General features: G+C 40.3%; 1 protein-coding gene across 1 annotated transcript in view; it reads left to right on the top strand.

The window, feature by feature from the left end:
- The window catches only part of LGR5 (leucine rich repeat containing G protein-coupled receptor 5), a 73,662-nt gene extending 60,550 nt beyond the window's left edge, over nt 1-13,112 (top strand). Inside the window, exons 15-18 of the mRNA XM_028745966.2 lie at nt 1,357-1,482; nt 2,784-2,929; nt 3,896-3,979; nt 10,639-13,112. Coding sequence (XP_028601799.2) covers nt 1,357-1,482; nt 2,784-2,929; nt 3,896-3,979; nt 10,639-11,729 — 1,447 coding nt within the window. The 3' untranslated portion in view covers nt 11,730-13,112. The remainder of the gene's footprint in view (nt 1-1,356; nt 1,483-2,783; nt 2,930-3,895; nt 3,980-10,638) is intronic.
- The last annotated feature ends 5,352 nt before the right edge of the window (nt 13,113-18,464 follow it).

Raw genomic sequence — 18,464 nt, forward strand, 5'->3', positions numbered from 1 at the left:
CATTGTTTCATAGTATCAATTAGTGATGGAGAGAATGCAGAACAGGAGAGCTTGGGCAGCAGATGCACCACATGATTAAATTTGGATCAGACCCAGATCACTCTGGAGCCTGGCTCTAAATCTAATTAGATTCAGTCAGCTCCTGCCTACCACAGTATTTAACTGGAGCCCTCTATGTTGTCCCACTTTTCCCCTAGTTTACTAAAGTGGCAAGGAGGACTTACATGGCCTGTGGCATGAGGCCTTCAAGTGACTATAGGCACTGCACAGGTGCTTGGAACCATAGCATCCCATCAGTAGGTGCCACTGTGCATGTTCTTGGCAGCGTCCATAGATACCAGGAGTAGGGCGGGCTCTACTATGTAGAGTAAGCAGCATGACTCGCAGGAGGCAAGTTTTTCTCTCTCCGTTTATGCTCTGGTTTTGACACAACAGTGGCTGGTTTGCACAACACAATAAGCCAAAGCTAAGAGCAAACCTTGGCTACAACTTTCGGTTAGTGAGGAGAGAGTTTAACCACGAGAGTCAGTTTTGATGAGCCCAGGTTCAGCACAGCACAGGGGTAAAAAAATAATTTAAAGAAAGACCAGGGAGAACCAAAGGTTCTGTGAGCTTGTCTCCAGGAGCCTGCACATTCACATTCTCCTGGTAAGCCATAGTTTGGCCTAGTGTGGCATGCGAACCAGGTCAATGATGATTACAAACAAATAACATGCCATGGAAAAGTTTGCCTGCTCTTTAAAAACTGTGGGCTGTATCCAACTATGTTTTACTCAGAGTAAAATCAATGGCCCTAAGTTAGTCGAGTCCCTTAATTCCAATAGATCTACTCTAGGACTGCTCTAGATCAACGCTAGAGGAGGACTAAAGTTGGACACAACCCTGTGCTAGAAGGCACCAGTATAAGTAACAATGACTGGTTTTTTAATTCTGTGGTTGCTGTTGCTAATATCCCAGATGCTGACCAATTTTGCAGAATCCAAGCAAGACAATCTGGTTAGGTTGCAAGCACACTGACATCCAAGTACACATAACTTCAGTAAAGGCCCTTTACGCATCAAAGAGTTGCCAACAATAAAAACGGAGGGAAAAATCCAATAACACGTTATTGCAGTCCTATTCCTTTCTATGTGGCTTGTACAAGAGACCTTCCAAGTGGATTGGGCTCTGAGGTGAATCAGCAGATTTACCAGTGACCCAATGTGCATCTTTTGTCAGCTAAATCGTCTTTATGTTTTATCGTTTGCAGAATTTAATACTCTGCGACAATAACAAATATCCTCAGGCAAAATAAAAAATAAAAAATCCCACCCTTCTGGAATAGTAAACTGGTTTCTCCCCCCTTTAATTTTGCAGGGATCTGTCATCCAACCTTTTGTCCTCTTTTCCTGTAACTGGCCTATATGGTTTAACTCATCTAAAATTAACAGGAAATCGTGCACTACAAAGTTTGATATCATCTGAAAACTTTCCAGAGCTCAAGTGAGTACCTCATTAAAACTAATAAGGCACACTTGTGCTCATGTGCAATGGGAGGGGTGTCACTGTATAATGTGAGTCACTTCCTATTCAGAGGCTTTGAACCACAGCACTGAAACAAAGATATACATGGTAAAATTATAGACTTATTACATCCTTTTTATCTCAAGAAAATATGATTGATTTTGGACACCCTGGTAGCTGCTGACTTTGAAACACATCTGCTTCTCAGCAATATCCGCCCCCCCCCCCAAATAAACAGCCCTTGTTAAAATTTGCCTAATTTGTGTTTTATAGTGGCTAGCTCCCTTCATTTGACCATTGCTTTTTTTTAGCATTTGTGCTGCCAAAGCAAGCACCTGACCATTGCTTTATAAACTACCCCCATTTTGAAAAATGTAGCGAATATATAGCTGCAAACAAAAAGAAAAGAATTGAATCAAGTATGTGGTTTGAGGGTGTCAGTAAAATACTTTGCCATATTGACTTAATGCAAAAATACTGTAACCAGAACATCTGAAGAAGAGCTATTGATGGTCTGTTCTTTTGAGAGGTGGAGCTGGCATGGAAAAAGATAGCAGTCAGGCTCAACCAATGCCAAACAGGAACAGCATCACAATTTGATGCAATGTACCAGTGTTGGTTGCCATCATGGAACTGCAGCCTGGAGGCAGCACAAAAGGTCAATATGTCAGCATAAGCCATTCTGAGCTTCTGTATCTACATACCGTATTTTTCGCACTATAGGACGCACTTTTTCCCCTCCAAAAATGAAGGGGAAATGTGTGTGCGTCCTATGGTGCGAATGCAGGCTTTTGCTGAAGCCTGGAGAGCGAGAGGGGTCCGTGCGCACCGACCCCTCTCGCTCTCCAGGCTTCAGGAAGCTATCCCAAGTCTTGCAAGCCCGGCGGGATGTCGTGTGGATATTTTTCAGTTTCCTTTCCGTTTAGGGTTTTTCTGGTTTCTTTAATGTAATTCTGCAAACCTTGGGATTTACACACACATCTGCTGATAATTCCTTCTTGTTCATCAGCACTGTTGTGTAGCTACATAAGCAACAGTGCTCACAGCCTGAACATTGAAAATAGAAGGAATTATGGCATGTGTGCAATGTTCTGAAATGTACAGGGATGTGGGAAGAATGTGCTTTCCCTTAATTTTTTATATTTGTTTAATGAGTCAGAGCCCTGCCTCTCTGTTGCTTCAGTTTGGTGCTAATGCCATTTGCGTTGACTTTGCAAAGGATGTAGGTTGAGTACACTGAGACGTTTTAATGTTCATAATCTTGTCTGTTAATTCTAAAGGGTGATTGAAATGCCTTATGCTTATCAGTGCTGTGCATTTGGAGCTTGCGATGGCCACTACAAAATCCAAAACCAGTGGAACAAGGATGAGAACAGCAGTGCTGAGGAATTTCAAAGGAAAGATGTTGGCGTTTTCCATACACATGGTAAATAATAAGAATCAGTTTTAAAAGAGGCCACTTACTGTTGACTGGAATATGGCTACCAATGTATGCCTTTCTGATTTCAGCCTTTAAAATAAAATGCCAGTACAAATGAGCCTCCAATAAGATGCCTATTTTACCCTTGTAAAGTAATGTTTTTGAATTTTACCTCCTCTTGGGTTCTTTCTCCCCAGCTTTGTGTGGGCAGACATTGGTGGTAAGGAGCTGCAGGATTCAAGTTTTTTTGTGGTGAAGGAGAGGGATCCAGGCCTTGGTGAGTTGGGGATCTAGAATTCCTCTTGATTCCCTCTCCCAGCTCCAGCAGGGCTTCTAAACTCCAAGGAGCAGAGGTGTGGAATGGGGGGGGGCACATCTGCAAGAGAGCAAGGGCAGCAGTGCAGACTTTTGCCTTCTGTGACAAAATTTGTAGATCCAGCTCTGCCTTAGAGTCCAACGGTTGCTAATGTCGTTAAAATCAATTTCCTGAATTTAACACAAAATGTCTTACTGATTTTTAAAAAATCTATCATTGCCTCTGTTCCTTACAGACTACAAGAGGACAAATGTCTGCCCAATAAGTGTATTATCTAAACTTCAACCCTGACGAAAGGGAGGGAAGTAGGTGTAAACTGGGATAGAATTTGTTCTTTATTCAAGTTAGGTGTCCTTAGAGTTAGGTACAGGCTAAGTTACTGTAAGGCATCTTCTGGAAATACTAAAGTAATGAATAAGCTGTCACCCTTTCTCTGAATGCTTAAGAGATTAATGATATATGGCTTAGGCCCAGGCTATTTGCTCTGAGATCTTCAGGGAAAATGCATCTCAGTAGCGCCACCCTTAGAGGCATGTTTAGTGAGGACGAGGGAGAGGCCCTTCTCTGTGGCTGCCCCCAGGCTATGGAACCGCTTTCCAAGTGAGACAAGACTGGCACCGACCTTGTTCTCATTCCTCGTTCTCATCTTTTTACAGATGACCGCGACTTTGAGGATTTTCTTCTTGACTTTGATGAAGATTTGAAAGCTCATCATTCGGTGCAGTGCTCTCCCTCTCCAGGTATTGATCTAGCTACATCCAATCTGTTGGTTGGTTGGTTTCAAAACTCCTTCGCTTCCTCTCTTGGCAGACTCTGCACTATATTCTAGAAAAAGGAGCTATGAAAATGTGCAGCGCTCCATGGTGTGCATGACTGCAACTCAGTGCGTGCTTTGTACGCAAAAGATCCCAGTTACAATTCCTGGCTTTTCTAGGTAGGGCTGTGCAAGACTCTTGGCAGAAGCCCTGGAGAGCCACTGCCCAACCTTTAGGGGCCTGGGGGCACATTTGTAAATCTAAAAAGCTGTTGTGAGCACTACAAAAACCCATTACACAGAACAAAAAAAGGCAATGCTCAAACCACCATCTCTCTCAAAAAACAGACAAAATGCATGTAACCCAGGGCCGTGTTTTATGGAGCCTCTGCCAATGCCCTGCTGCTAGAAACTCCTGTGCTGCATTCTTCTTTTAGTGGCACCAGCACCACCACAATCCCTTTTCCTTCTTCCCTTAAAAAAAATAACAATAATACTGTTTCAATAGCAGCAGCAACTGGCAGTTTCTTTTTTTTTTTTTTTATAATAAATTTTTATTAGTTTTCCATAAATAAAGAATAAACAAAACAAAAACATAGACATAAACAAACGAAAACATGACTTCCCCATACCACCCCTTTCCTGCATTCTTGTTTCAAGATTTTTTAGCAACCCTCTGATCATAACTTAAATATATTTCATGTATTTAACTTCAGTTAATTATTAATACAACTGTAGTTCTTTATCTCTTATAACTCTGAGCCCCTAATTTTCCAAATTACAACAGTTTTTAAGATAAACTTTGAATTTGTTCCAGTCTTCATCCACCGCCTCTTTCCCCCGGTCTCGAATTCTGCCAGTCATCTCTGCCAGTCCCATATAGTCGATCACCTTCGTCTGCCATTCTTCCAACGTGGGTAAATCTTGCGTCTTCCAATACTTTGCTAGAAGAATTCTTGCTGCTGTGGTGGCGTACATAAAAAATGTCCTATCCTTCTTTGGCACCATTTGGCCCACCATACCCAAGAGAAAGGCCTCTGGTTTTTTAACAAACGTTCTCTTCAGAACTTTTTTTATTTCATTATAGATCATTTCCCAGAAAGCCTTAATCTTCGGGCAGGTCCACCAAAGGTGATAGAAGGTTCCCTCCGTTTCACTGCACTTCCAACACTTGTTATTGGGCAAATGATAGATCTTTGCTAACTTAGCAGGAGTCATGTACCACCTGTAGATCATTTTCATAATGTTTTCTTTTAAGGCATTACATGCCGTAAATTTAACACCAGTGGTCCATAACTGCTCCCAGTCTGCAAATTCAATGTCATGCCCAATGTCCTGTGCCCATTTAATCATATTAGATTTCACCATTTCATCTTGAGTATTCCATTTCAACAGCAAGTTGTACATTCTTGACAAATTTTTAGTATTGGGTTCTAACAGTTCTGTTTCTAATTTTGACTTCTCCACCTGGAAGCCTTTCTTTCTGTCCTGTTTAAATACTTCATTTATCTGTCGATAATGTAACCAATCTCTCACCTTAAATTTCAGTTTCTCAAAACTCTGCAATTTTACATTTTCACCATCTTGTTCTATAATTTCACAATATTTAGGCCAATTAGAACCCATATTCAATTTTTTCACCTCTTTTGCTTCCATTGGTGACAACCACCTGGGGGTTTTACTTTCAAACAGGTCTTTATACTTAATCCAAACATTATACAGAGCTTTCCTCACCATATGGTTCTTAAAACCTTTATGCAATTTTACCTTGTCATACCATATATATGCATGCCAACCAAATCTGTTGTCAAATCCTTCAAGGTCCAAAATGTCTGTATTCTCGAGGAGCAGCCAATCTTTCAACCAGCAAAACGCTGCTGATTCATAGTAGAGTCTTAAGTCCGGCAGGGCAAAACCCCCTCTATCTTTCGCATCTGTTAATGTCTTAAATTTTATTCTTGGCTTTTTGCCCTGCCAAACAAATTTCGATATGTCTTTCTGCCACCTCTTGAAACAGTCCATCTTATCTATTATTTGTAATGTCTGAAACAGAAATAACATTCTAGGCAATACATTCATTTTGATAACAGCAATTCTGCCTAACAAGGAAAGTTTCAGCCTTGACCATATGTCTAAATCTTTCTTAACTTCTGTCCAACATTTATCATAATTGTCTTTGAAAAGATTCACATTTTTCGATGTCAAATTCACCCCCAGGTACTTCACTTTTTTTGCTATCTCCAAACCTGTTTCATTCTGGAATGTCTCTTTTTCTTCATTTGTTAGGTTTTTTTCCAAAACTTTAGTTTTTTGTTTGTTCAGCTTAAATCCTGCAACTTGACCAAATATCTCGATCAGTTCTAAAACTCTTTTTGTGCTAGTGATTGGCTGTTGCAAAGTCAAAACTAGGTCATCTGCAAATGCCCTTAATTTATACTCTTTCACTCCGACCTGAATTCCTTTAACCAACTGGTCCTTTCTAATCATATTTAACAAAACCTCCAGAACCAGTATAAAAAGTAGGGGGGAAATAGGACATCCCTGTCGTGTTCCTTTCTCTATGGCTATCTCTTCCGTTACCACATTGTTCACAATTAGCTTTGCCTTCTGCTCAGAATAAATTGCACCTATACCATTTTCAAAACCTTGGCCTACCCCCATCCCTTGGAGATTCTTTTTCATAAAACTCCAACAAATATTGTCAAAGGCTTTCTCCGCGTCCACAAAAATCAAAGCCGCTTTTCTGTTAATGTTCATTTCCAACAGTTCCACAATGTCTATTATGTTCCTCACATTGTCAGACATGTGTCTACCCGGGAGAAAGCCAGATTGATCCTTATGAATCTCACCTGTCAATACTTTCTTCAGTCTTTTTGCTAAAATGTCTGCAAAAATTTTGTAATCCACATTTAATAATGATATCAGGCGGTAGTTCTTAACCTGGTTCTTTTCAGTCTCGGTCTTTGGTATAAGTGAGATAAAAGCCTCTTTCCACGTTTCAGGTGCCTTTTTCCCCTCCAATATTTCATTGCAAACTTCTTTTAGTGGTTGCACTAAACCTTCTCTCAAAGCTTTATAATATCTAGCCGTCAGTCCGTCTGGTCCTGGAGACTTTCCCAGTTGTGCCTTTTGAATGGCCTCCTCTATTTCCTGTTCTGTTATTTTCTCATTCAAAATCAACTTGCCCTGTTCTGGAATTTTCGGTAGTCCATAATTTTTAAGAAATTCTTCTATTTCTTGTTCATTTACTGGCCCTTGTGTGTATAATTTCCTAAAAAAACTTTGGAAACAGTTACTTATCTCATTTGGCTTATGAACATTCTTTCCCTCTATCTCCAAACAAGTAACTGTGTTCAATTTTTGTCTCTTTTTCAATTGCCATGCAAGGAGCTTCCCACACTTATCTGCAGACTCAAAAGTCCTTTGTCTCATTTGTTTAATTTTCCATTCTATCTCTTGATTTGTCAGTTCCATATATTGCGTCTGATAATATTTTATTTCTCTCAAAATTTCTTGAGACTTTGGTTTTGACCTCAGTTTCTTTTCTCCTTCCTTCATTTTTTCTAAAATTCTTTCTTTCCTTTCATTTTGCTTTTTCCTCTTGATTGAATTCTGTTGTATCAGGAAGCCTCTCATCACGGCTTTACTTGCGTCCCAAATTGTTCTTTTTTCCACATCTGTTCTCAAATTTATCTCGAAGTAATCTTTCAATGTCTTTAGGGCCTTTATACAGAATTGTTCATCTCTAAATAGGGAGTCATTCATTCTCCATCTAAAGGATCCAGTTGTTGTCATTTTCATTTCCATCTTTACGGCATTATGGTCGGAGCAGGTTTTTGGGCAGATTTCTACTTTTTTAATCTTTGTAGCCATCACACTAGATACCCAGATTTGGTCGATTCTCGTCCATGTCATTTTAGATTCCGAGAAAAAAGTTCCCTCTCTCTCGAGAGGATTCTTTGTTCTCCAGATATCAATCAAGTCCATATTTTCCGTCATCTCGAAGAAAGTCTTTGGTAATCTTCCTTCTTTAGATATTGTCTGTCTTTGTGCCTTGTCCATATTTGTAGAAACCACTCCATTCATGTCCCCCATCATTATTATTTTGCAGTCGAGATAATCTAGTAAGGTCTCATGCAACTTCTTAAAAAATTCTGCCTTCCCATCATTTGGTGCATATACTCCAATTATCAAATATTTTCCCCCCTGGATCTGTACTTCAATTGCCAGGTATCTTCCTTCTTCATCCTTAAATTTTAGCTTTGGGTCCAATTTTTCCTTTGCATAAATCACTACTCCTCTCTTTTTTACTTTATCGGAAGATATAAATTCTTGTCCCAGTCTTTTGTTCACCAACAATTTCCTGTGTGCTCTAGTTATGTGAGTTTCCTGTAGACATATCAGATCCAGTTGTTCCCTTTTCAAAATGTGGAAAACCTGTCGTTTTTTTCTGGGATGGTTCAAACCGTTGCAATTCCAGCTTAGAAGTTGCAGAGACATTTTGTTTGTTAGATGTTTGATCCTCCGACTGCTCCAAGTTTTTCTTCCTCTTCAGTTGGCAGTTGTGGTAGTCCAAATGATAGATTTGCAATGTCCGTTAGCCCTCCTCCTTCTGGTGTTAATCCTTGTCCTTCTCTTGCCGGATCCACCGTACCTTTCTGTAGGTCCTCTAGGTTTCTCTCCAAAAAGTACTCTTTCTCCTGTACTGTTCTTATTCTTACTTTCTTCCCTTTGTAGTTAAAGGACAACCCCTGTGGGAATTCCCACCTGAAGGGTATGAAGTTCTTCCTCAGCAAATTGGCAAGATCTCTATAAAAAGTCCTCACTTCCAAGATGTATTTAGGGATGTCCTTAAAGATTTGGACTTGAATGTTTCCAATCACCAAAGCTTTTTGATAATGAAGGTTCAGTATCTTGTCTCTTTCCTCTTTGGTTCTAAAGGTGATCAGACAATCCCTTGACTTCTTGCTTTGCTTTCTACCAAGTCTGAAAGCAGTTGTTATCCCCACTTCGTCTTCCTCCAGATCTCCTTGCCAATTTTCCAGAATTGCCTCTGTGAGAAATTCCGCCAGATTGTCCTCTTCTTTCTCTGGAACCTGTCTAAATTTCAGATTTCGTTCTTTCCGTTGTAATTCCAGTAAGGAGAGGGCCGCTTCATGCTCATTCACCTTTTTCTCAATCGGCACAAGTCTTTCCTGTGTCTCACCTGCGACAGATTTTGCACTCTCTGCAATTTTCCTTGTTTCTGAAGATTCCTGAATCAGTCTATTTATAGATTCTGTATTTGTTGCCACTGATGTGGTATTCAAATCCAATCTTGCTGTAAGTTCTGTCAATTTCTTTGAATTTTCTGCTGATTGCTTTGTTAAGGCCTCAAGGGATTGATTTATTTTAAGCAGTGCCTGTGTCATAGGTTCCATTGATGCTGCTGTCACACTGTCTGGTGCAGGCACTGTGTTGCCAGAGATTGAGCCTCTTTTCTTTTGTGTTAGTTTAGCTTTAGATCTGGTTCTTATCTCCTCTGCCGTGCCACTCATATCCCAAGGCCGTTCTCACAGGAAAAACTTGCAATGGAAAATCCCAGTATTAGTCAGTTACTTTACAATTTTTCCCTCTTAGCCCTCAAGAGGGAGCAGTTAAAAGTTTCCAAGTTAGAAACAACAAAGAGACAGAAAGCCGGATGTAGAAAATCTCAAGTCCGCCATTAAAGTTGTAAAACTTTTTCTCCAATTTAAATTTGGTTAGTCCAATATCAGTAACAAAGTCCCATTTAAATCTTAAATGTCTTAAAATTTTTCCACCATTTAAGGTATAGTCTATATCCACTTCAAAGTTGTTTTAAAGAACAGTTTTCCCGGTGTTAAGTCCTGGCAGGTCGTCCCGGGGATCAGAGCAGTGAAAAACTTTGTTTCCCTTTAAATTAAAAGTATCTTCACAAGACTGTCTTTTTTCCCCCTTCTCCTGCCAATCTGGAGGGGAGAGATACTTTTGACAGCTCAGGTTTGACAGTTCGCAACTAAGTTTCTAATAACTGCAGCGAGGTCTTTCGTTGCTTTAAATTCCTGCAGTCCGGGGGGGGCAGACTTCCTTATTTTTTGCCCTCCCGTTTTCAGCCAAATTTTCAATTTTTAAAGGTTCCTAATTTTTTTTCCCTTCTTACTCACGGGAATCCAGTCCAGATTTTCTTTTCAGGAAGGAATCGGCGCTCTCCGCTAATGGCGACGCGGCTTCACTCCGCAGGCTGGGTAGCGACTCTCAGCACCGCGCTCACTCCCGATGCCGCTCCGGAGCCTTTAAAAAGGCTCTTTCACAGTACCGGGGGGCGCAAAGGTGCCCACCGAGTCTCCTTGCTCTCAGGCTTCCGCGCCTGAGATTTTAGGGGTCCCCCACTCGCCGTAGCGGGTAAGACCCGAACTTGCGGAGCAGTCCTTCTCCGGAGCTCGGAGGTAGGACCGCCATTAAGCGCTGGCACCGACCGGAAGCCCTGGCAGTTTCTTCACCACCTCTCCTGGACTCTGCGAAAGGGTGGCAGAGGAAAGGATGTCTTCTTAGGGCTCAGGCACTCTGGGCAAAGTGGCCAAGAGAAGGCCTGTGTTGTTGCCACGGCAGCTAAAAGCACTCATCTTTTCTGTCTCACCTTTGCAGGACCCTTCAAGCCTTGTGACTACCTCTTCGGGAGCTGGCTAATCCGAATTGGAGTCTGGACCATCGTGGTTTTGGCCTTTGTTTGCAATGCATTGGTGGTTGCGACGATCTTCAGATTCCCGCTCTTCATTTCCTCCATAAAGCTCTTGATTGGACTAATAGCCATTGTGAACACACTCATGGGTGTGTCCAGCAGCGTGCTTGCCAGCATGGATGCATTAACTTTTGGAGTCTTTGCTCAGTACGGCGCTTGGTGGGAAGGTGGACTTGGTTGCCACTTGGTTGGACTTCTCTCCATCTTTGCTTCAGAGGCTTCCATTTTCTTGCTCACGCTAGCAGCTCTTGAGCGCGGCTTTTCCGTGAAACACACCACAAAGTTTGAGACCAGTGCCACTCTTGCTAGCATGAGGGTAGCCATCTTGTTTTGCTTTGTCTTGGCCTTAATCGTTGCAGTGATTCCAGTACTTGGGGGAAGTGAGTATGGGGTTTCCCCTCTGTGCATACCTTTGCCTTTTGGGAAGCCAACTGCTGTGGGTTACATGGTGGCACTGGTCTTGCTGAACTCTCTCTGTTTTCTTATAATGACAATAGCTTATACAAAACTCTACTGCAGTTTGGATAAGAGAGAATTGGATAATGTTTGGGACTGTTCTATGGTCAAGCATATTGCTTTGCTACTTTTTACTAACTGCATTCTTTATTGTCCTGTGGCTATCTTATCATTTTCTTCCTTGTTAAATCTTACTTTTATTAGCCCAGAAGTAATTAAACCAATCCTTTTAGTAATTGTCCCCCTACCTGCATGTCTAAACCCACTTCTCTATATACTTTTCAACCCACACTTCAAGGAAGACCTGGGAAGTCTTCGAAAGCAGACATTTTCATGGAAAGCATCCAAGCATGCCAGCCTGGTCTCTGTTAATTCAGAGGATGCAGAAAAACAGTCATGTGATTCAACTCAGGCTCTCGTAACCTTTGCAAGCACCAGAATATCATATGATATTCCCGCCAACAATTCACTAGTGCCATCATCGTATCGAATGAGTGAAAGCTGTAACCTGTCATCAGTAACATTTGTTCCATGTCATTAGCTTCATCTCAGAGTCACCTGTGTTTAAAAATTATCAATCACACATTTATTAAATGGGTGCATTTCATATGCAGTAATAGGAAAATAATTGTCTACTACTACTGGGTGCCCAAAGGCTTGGTGGCAGTGAAAATGGCATCCTAAAGCCTAACAGATACCATCTCAGTCTGGTTTAGAGACAACCACTCTTGAATCAGTTGAGGTTCAGACTCAAGAAAAAATCCAAAAGCCATTGATGTTTACAGCACTGGCTCCTGTGATTCAAAATAGATCAACATTTCTTACTCTCCGTTCATGAATCTTTTAATGGTCACAATGAAACTTCCACTAAGCTGATTTTTATTTTTAATGGGACTTCAAATATTAAGAAAATGAGATTATCTTGGAAGTATTTATGGAAAATGTACCACTCCTAGTTGCACAATACATATTTACACATGAACTGGCCTCAATGTTCTTGTTTAACTAAGCGTGAAAGTGAAGAGCCGCTCTTAACTTGTTAAAGAGGTTGAACATAGCACAGCTTATAGGCATTTGAGTTAGAACTTTACATTAAGAAGTCCCATTAGCAATAGCAGACCTGCTTTGGAAGAACCACATTGAATACTGTAGGTTGGGAGACCTGAATTGTTTTCAGATTTATCCAGCATCACTTTTCTGAGCTGACACATGCATCCTTGGGAAAGAAAATGAACAAATGCGGAAAGTATGCACCCGAACGCCGGCTGCACGGTTTTCATATTCCTTTGTCTCCTTGGATTTTGAAGCAATGCAGCGTGCAACTGGAGCTCTGTTCTTAAAACTACTTTGGATTAAACAAGAGATCATCTGACCATGGCACAATACATACTACAATGTTTATTTAGCTTTACTTTTACTGCGGTTCGGTTATGGAGTGCTGCTTAATGTCAGTGAAATTGTTCCTCACATGAATATATATTCTTTTGTATACAAGAAGTAAAAGAATAAGTCTGAAGACTGGCTCAATAAAGATTCTTTTATATTAAAAATTGAACTTCAGAACAAAAACAGGCCACTATGCATACTATTTTCATAAGCAAGTTTGAAAGCTATAATTGAGATATTTTAATGGGGAAATAATAAAATTCATTTGAGAAGCTTTTTTAAAAAAAAAAAGATTTGTAAATATAGAACTGTATTTATTATTACAGTAAAATCATACTAAAAATGAGAATAAGCCATGTACAGTTTTGTACTGATATATTTCCTAGATTTCTATTTTCTTCTCATATATTTGACTAAATTCACTATCTGTACATAATATATGTAAATGTGTAGTGATTGTAAATAGAGGATGTGCCGTCTTTTCTACTGGTGTTTCAAATATATGGAATTTGTAATAAAACCTGCAGCTAAGCAGAAAGACTGCCTTGGTATCTTACACTCACAGAAGATAGGCAGCAGTTCCAAATATTCCCAGAACATTTTTACCACCTCATGATAATAGAACTTGCAAGTAACTCTTTTCCACAGAGGACAAAAACATAAACCTAAAATACTTTCTCTCATAACGTTTGCAATTTACCTAATCTAATGTTTCTCACAGGCAAGAGGTATTGGCATTATAGTCCAGGGATTTTCATGTCACATACCTATAGCTTTTCATGTTGGAAGTTTGTGTCAGCCTAACAAAATTCTCATGAGGAATTGCATGAAAGGCTATAATTTTAGAATAAGCCAGTAGTGGTGAATTACAGTTGCCAACACAAAGGCTCCCCAAGAGGTAAAGATTAGAGGTAGTGAGGAGGAATGTACCGTAATCAGAGAAAGCTTAAGAAAACTTTTCCACACTCACCAACACTTACATTTGTTTGTAGTAGCCTATTATTGGGTATTTGACCTTGGGCAATAAACATCCATTGATGGATGTAGACCAGCAATTTAGCCAACAATAATGCAACTTCCTTTTGAGATATAGACTGATCTAGCATGTAAAGTTTTTAAAAACCTCCAGTCTCTAAATAAAAGCTGGCTCTGCATTATGTTTGAACAAATCTGACTTCAAATTATGAGAGATTTTGTGCTGCTTTTCATGATACCCCGCTTTAATAGAAAATGCCAGTTTATGAAAAAAGTACTAAATATATTTCTTCCCATTTTGGTATACTCATGCGTGGAAACAAGAAGGAATAAATAATTCCATTAATATTTTTCCATCACCAAGATTATCATGTTGTATGTGGAACTGCACTTGAAAAGCATCCAGAAAATCAAATTAGTGCAAAATATTACAACAATTTTTTGTCTGTGGCTGACTAGAGTTTATTTCTGAGGTGCTATATGAGCCTGTGATTGCGTGCTCATTTCTAGACACAATTTAATTTCCTAGTGTTCATTTGAGGAAAAATAATATATATAGAAAGGAGAATTATTGAACGCCAATATCCAAGTTTGGGGCAAGTTCTCTTTGGTGAGAGAACCCCAACAGATATTTAATGTTACAAAACATGCAGCAAAGTAGAGTGTGGAAATATAGGCTGTTAGACTTTTAAAATATGTCCTTTAAGTTCAAAAGTAAGTTTAAAATGCTTTACTTACAAACTCACCAAAGGTCAGAGTCATGTGCTTTTCAATACAGTGGGCACATCCAACTCCCAAGAGACTGTGATCTACTCCCAGTATAAAAAAAACTGGCAGTGATCTACCCATTGTCATTGGAAGGAGGAGGAGTGTGCGTGGGGCGGGTGGATTGCCCAGAGCTGTTGAGCTTTTTGGGGGATAGGATTGCCCAGAGTTACACAGACAGTAAAACTTAGTTACAGAGTGGTGAATGCTCCTAAATTATTGGTATAGTAACTCAGGAGTGGCTTGTGAAAACCATGCAGTCTGAGTTGTAGCAACTAGCTCAAATCTCTTTACACGCTGAGCTGCTCAGGCAGACTGAAAGAGAACAAAGGCTTGACTACCTTGTTCCTCAGAAGGCGAGGGGGAAGTGGACATAGCTAAGTTAGGTAGGACTGCTTATTCTATGGTATTAACCCCTTCGTGGATTAATTAGACTTCAGCATGTTGGCTACATAAGCTGATTATCCCACAACGAGTTCAGGTGGGAATCTGTAGACCTCCAGGTGTTGCTAGACTATATATCCTCTCATTCCTGATCATTAGCTACACTGGGTGGAGCTGACAGAGTTGGAGTCCCACAATACTTGAGAGGCCACAGCTTTCTCTATCCTTGTGCTATCTAAAGCCTACAACATTTTGGAATGCGGGTACGTAAAGTACTGTCTTCTCTGTACATACCACACCATGCTTCAATCAACAGCCAAGCGCCTAATCCAGGTAGGTGGGTACAAAGACCAGGGAGATGGTTTTAATTATGGGATGGATTGTAAGGTATGCTCTCTGGAGAAAACCCACACAGGCCTATGCTATCATTTTGATGCCTAATGAAAGTTTGGCTACTCAGGCAAGACTTTGAATGAGGCTGATAGTTCTACTGATGGTTGGTTCTACTGACTTACCTGTTGGTTTTGCTTTGGGCTGCCCTTTTGTTAGTCTGACTATTGCTTTATTATTGCTGCTGGATGGGTTGTGTTTTGCTGCCTTTCATTTTGTGTTGTGTGTTTTGTACTATTATTTGTTAATTTGCTTTACTGTAAACTACTTTGACAAACACACAAACACCACCCTGGGAGCTTCCAGAATGAGTAAGGGAGATAAGAAATACAGTGGTACCTCAGGTTAAGTACTTAATTCGTTCCAGAGGTCCATTCTTAACCTGAAACTGTTCTTAACCTGAAGCACCACTTTAGCTAATGGGGCCTCCTGCTGCTGCCGTGTCACCAGAGCCCGATTTCTGTTCTTATCCTGAAGCAAAGTTCTTAACCCAAGGTACAATTTCTGAAGCATATGTAACCTGAAGCGTCTGTAACCTGTGGTACCACTGTACTAAAGTAACTCATCCCATTGTGTGAAGTCAAAGCCAAAACCTCCAGTCTCTGCTGCTTCCCTGTTTGGTTGGTGTCATCCTGCCGCCCAATCACAGCTATGCTAAGATCCTAGGTTTCTCTATTGTTTTCAATATGTCTCATATCTGTCAGGGGAGGAGAGGACAGATCTATAGACAGAGGAATTGGAGGTCACTCAGATTGTGTGAATTTACAAGTGAAGCCTATGGCTTGGAGTAGTTGAGCCATGGGGATGTTGATAGTGTCTGTTTATAATGGAGAAGAAAGGACTGATCTGCATGAGCCTGTAAAGCATTTTGCTTTGTTGGTTTTTTATTGCATGTATATTTCATTGCTTTAAGCTGCTTTGAATTTCTTTGTGAGGTGTAAGGTTTTCAAACAAATAAATGATGGTTTGTGGATTTCTGGAGGAGAGCATTCAGGTTGCAGGAGGTGAATATTATTTATTTATTTATTTATTTATTTATTTATTTATTTATTTATTTATTTTATTTTATTTTATTTTATTTTATTTTATTTTATTTTATTTTATTTTATTTTATTTTATTTTATTTTATTTTATTTTATTTTATTTTATTTTATTTTATTTTATTTATTTATTTATTTATTTTTATATTTTTTATTTATACCCTCCCTGCCCATCTGGCTGAGTTTCCCAGCCACTCTGGACAGCTCCCAACAGAATATTAAAAACACAATAAAACATCAAACATTAAAAACTTCCTTAAACAGGGCTGCCTTCAGGTGTCTTCGAAAAGTCACATACTGTAGTTGTTTATTTCCTTGACATCAATGGGAGGGCATTCCACAGGGAGGGCGCCACTACCGAGAAGGCCCTCTGCCTGGTTCCCTGTAAAAAGACTCCCCTCCCTTGCCTCAGTTGTCTGGAGATCAGCAGGAACCAGACTGAAAAGTTTCCATTCAGACTTTGTGTTGTGTGCAGACAGAAGGAGTAGTGAAATAGCGCAAGAGTTTGGACTGTTGTCCAACCGTGGTGGTCCATGTGATGAGTGCAAGGGGGGAAATTTCCTTCCCCCAACTAAACATAGCGCCCAGATTCCCAGCTTTCATTAAGAGAGAGAATGAGAGAGGCAAAACGTAGAAATGAGACAAAATGGGGACATCATTGTCTTCTCACGAGACTGCTCCACCCAACTCCCCCATACTTTACCCCTCTGCCTTGGAAAAACTACTGTGGGTGCCCTTGAGTCCAACACGTAATTAAAAAATTCAGCAATTTTAGTTGTTTGGAGAACAGCCTCCCACAGTGTTCCTAACTTGGGCGATGTAGGGGTGGGGATGTCTTTTACCTGAGGCAGGTGTTGGGAGTGCACTGGAGCCAGAGTAAATGGTAATTTCGACATAGCTTTGTTCTTTTATCCCAAACCAATCCAGATGGCCACCATCACCGAGATCAGGCTGAGGGCAGCCAAATAATTCTGCCAGCTGAGTTGACCCTAACAGGCAGCTGATGTGAGTTATTGAGTCTCCTGTAAACTGCTCACCTTGCGTCGGTGAAAGATGATCAAAGCTAGATAGGCAGACCGGAGACTCGCTGCTCAGAAGCCATGACCCACTGAGAAAAATACATGGCACAGACACAATTGATCTCTGGCACCTCACATTTTAGAAATTAAACACTCCATCATTTTTATTTTCCTGGGGGACACACTGAGAATTCTTGATAATGAAAGTCATTAGAGTAATTAGGAAATTATTATCCAGTTCTAGATTGCCCAGTTACATTCCCTGGCAACCCTCTGCTTCCAGTTTCCCATCCAAAATTCCTCTGGCATACGGAAGACATTTAGAAACATTTAACATTTATGATTTTAAACCGTGCGCCAGCCAAGGGTGACCTTAACTGGCTAGCAAAAGAATCTCAGAGAATGGTTTCTAACAATTAGATCTTCATCATCTTCTTCATACCACCACTACCCCCCAAAATCAATATATTGTTAGGCTTTTCAAGAAGTATGTTACATATTTATTTATTTTTTTAATCACATCCTCTTTCAGTTATTAAATGCACAAAGGGCATATTTGTCCCCAGGGAACTTGGGTAAGTGTAACATGACTGGAAACAGAATGTGTATGACAGATGATAGAACTCTTGCAATTAGAGTATAATTCCTACTCAATATTTCTTGGAAGTACAGTGGATGTAAATTTTACTGTGGGCCTAACCGAAAAGAGGTGCATAGGGTTAAATTCATGGCCAATCTCCTTCCTAGAAAATTTTCTCTTCCATTCATTATCTCTGTCCTATGCTCAGAGCAGACTTGTATGAATGAACCTAAGCATATCCCTAATTATTCAGGGAACACCTCTCAGTCATTAAAGGCACCATTTGGAAACAATAAAAAGCCCTAACAAACAAGGATGGGGGACTTTGTCCCTCGTGATTTACCTTCCAGGGGCCACATTGCAAGTGGTAGGTGGGGCCAGAGAGCGAGGGAAGTAGCGGTTTTGAGGCAGAGGAAGAAATGCAGGCTTGCAGCTCTGGAAAACGTCTTTTGGGGGCTGCTTATTTGTAGGAGTTTAGCTGCATAACCTGCATTTTAGAAAATGAACTCAAAATTGGCATAAAATCCTTAAGTCTTTGTTGACGGCTGTTTCCAAAGGAAGCCAAGCTCAGGCAAGCGGTGCCCCTGGCATTTCCACAGCATCTGAACCAAATGTAACAATATATTGAGTTGAATGTGAACAAAACAACCACTGGGGATTATGGAGAAAATTCACTTTTTTGGAGAATACAAGGAATCTACTTATACCGAGCAAATGAAGTCAAACCGAAAGATGTA

The sequence above is a fragment of the Podarcis muralis genome, chromosome 10 (genome assembly GCF_964188315.1).
Source record: "Podarcis muralis chromosome 10, rPodMur119.hap1.1, whole genome shotgun sequence".
NCBI classification, from domain to species: domain Eukaryota; kingdom Metazoa; phylum Chordata; class Lepidosauria; order Squamata; family Lacertidae; genus Podarcis; species Podarcis muralis.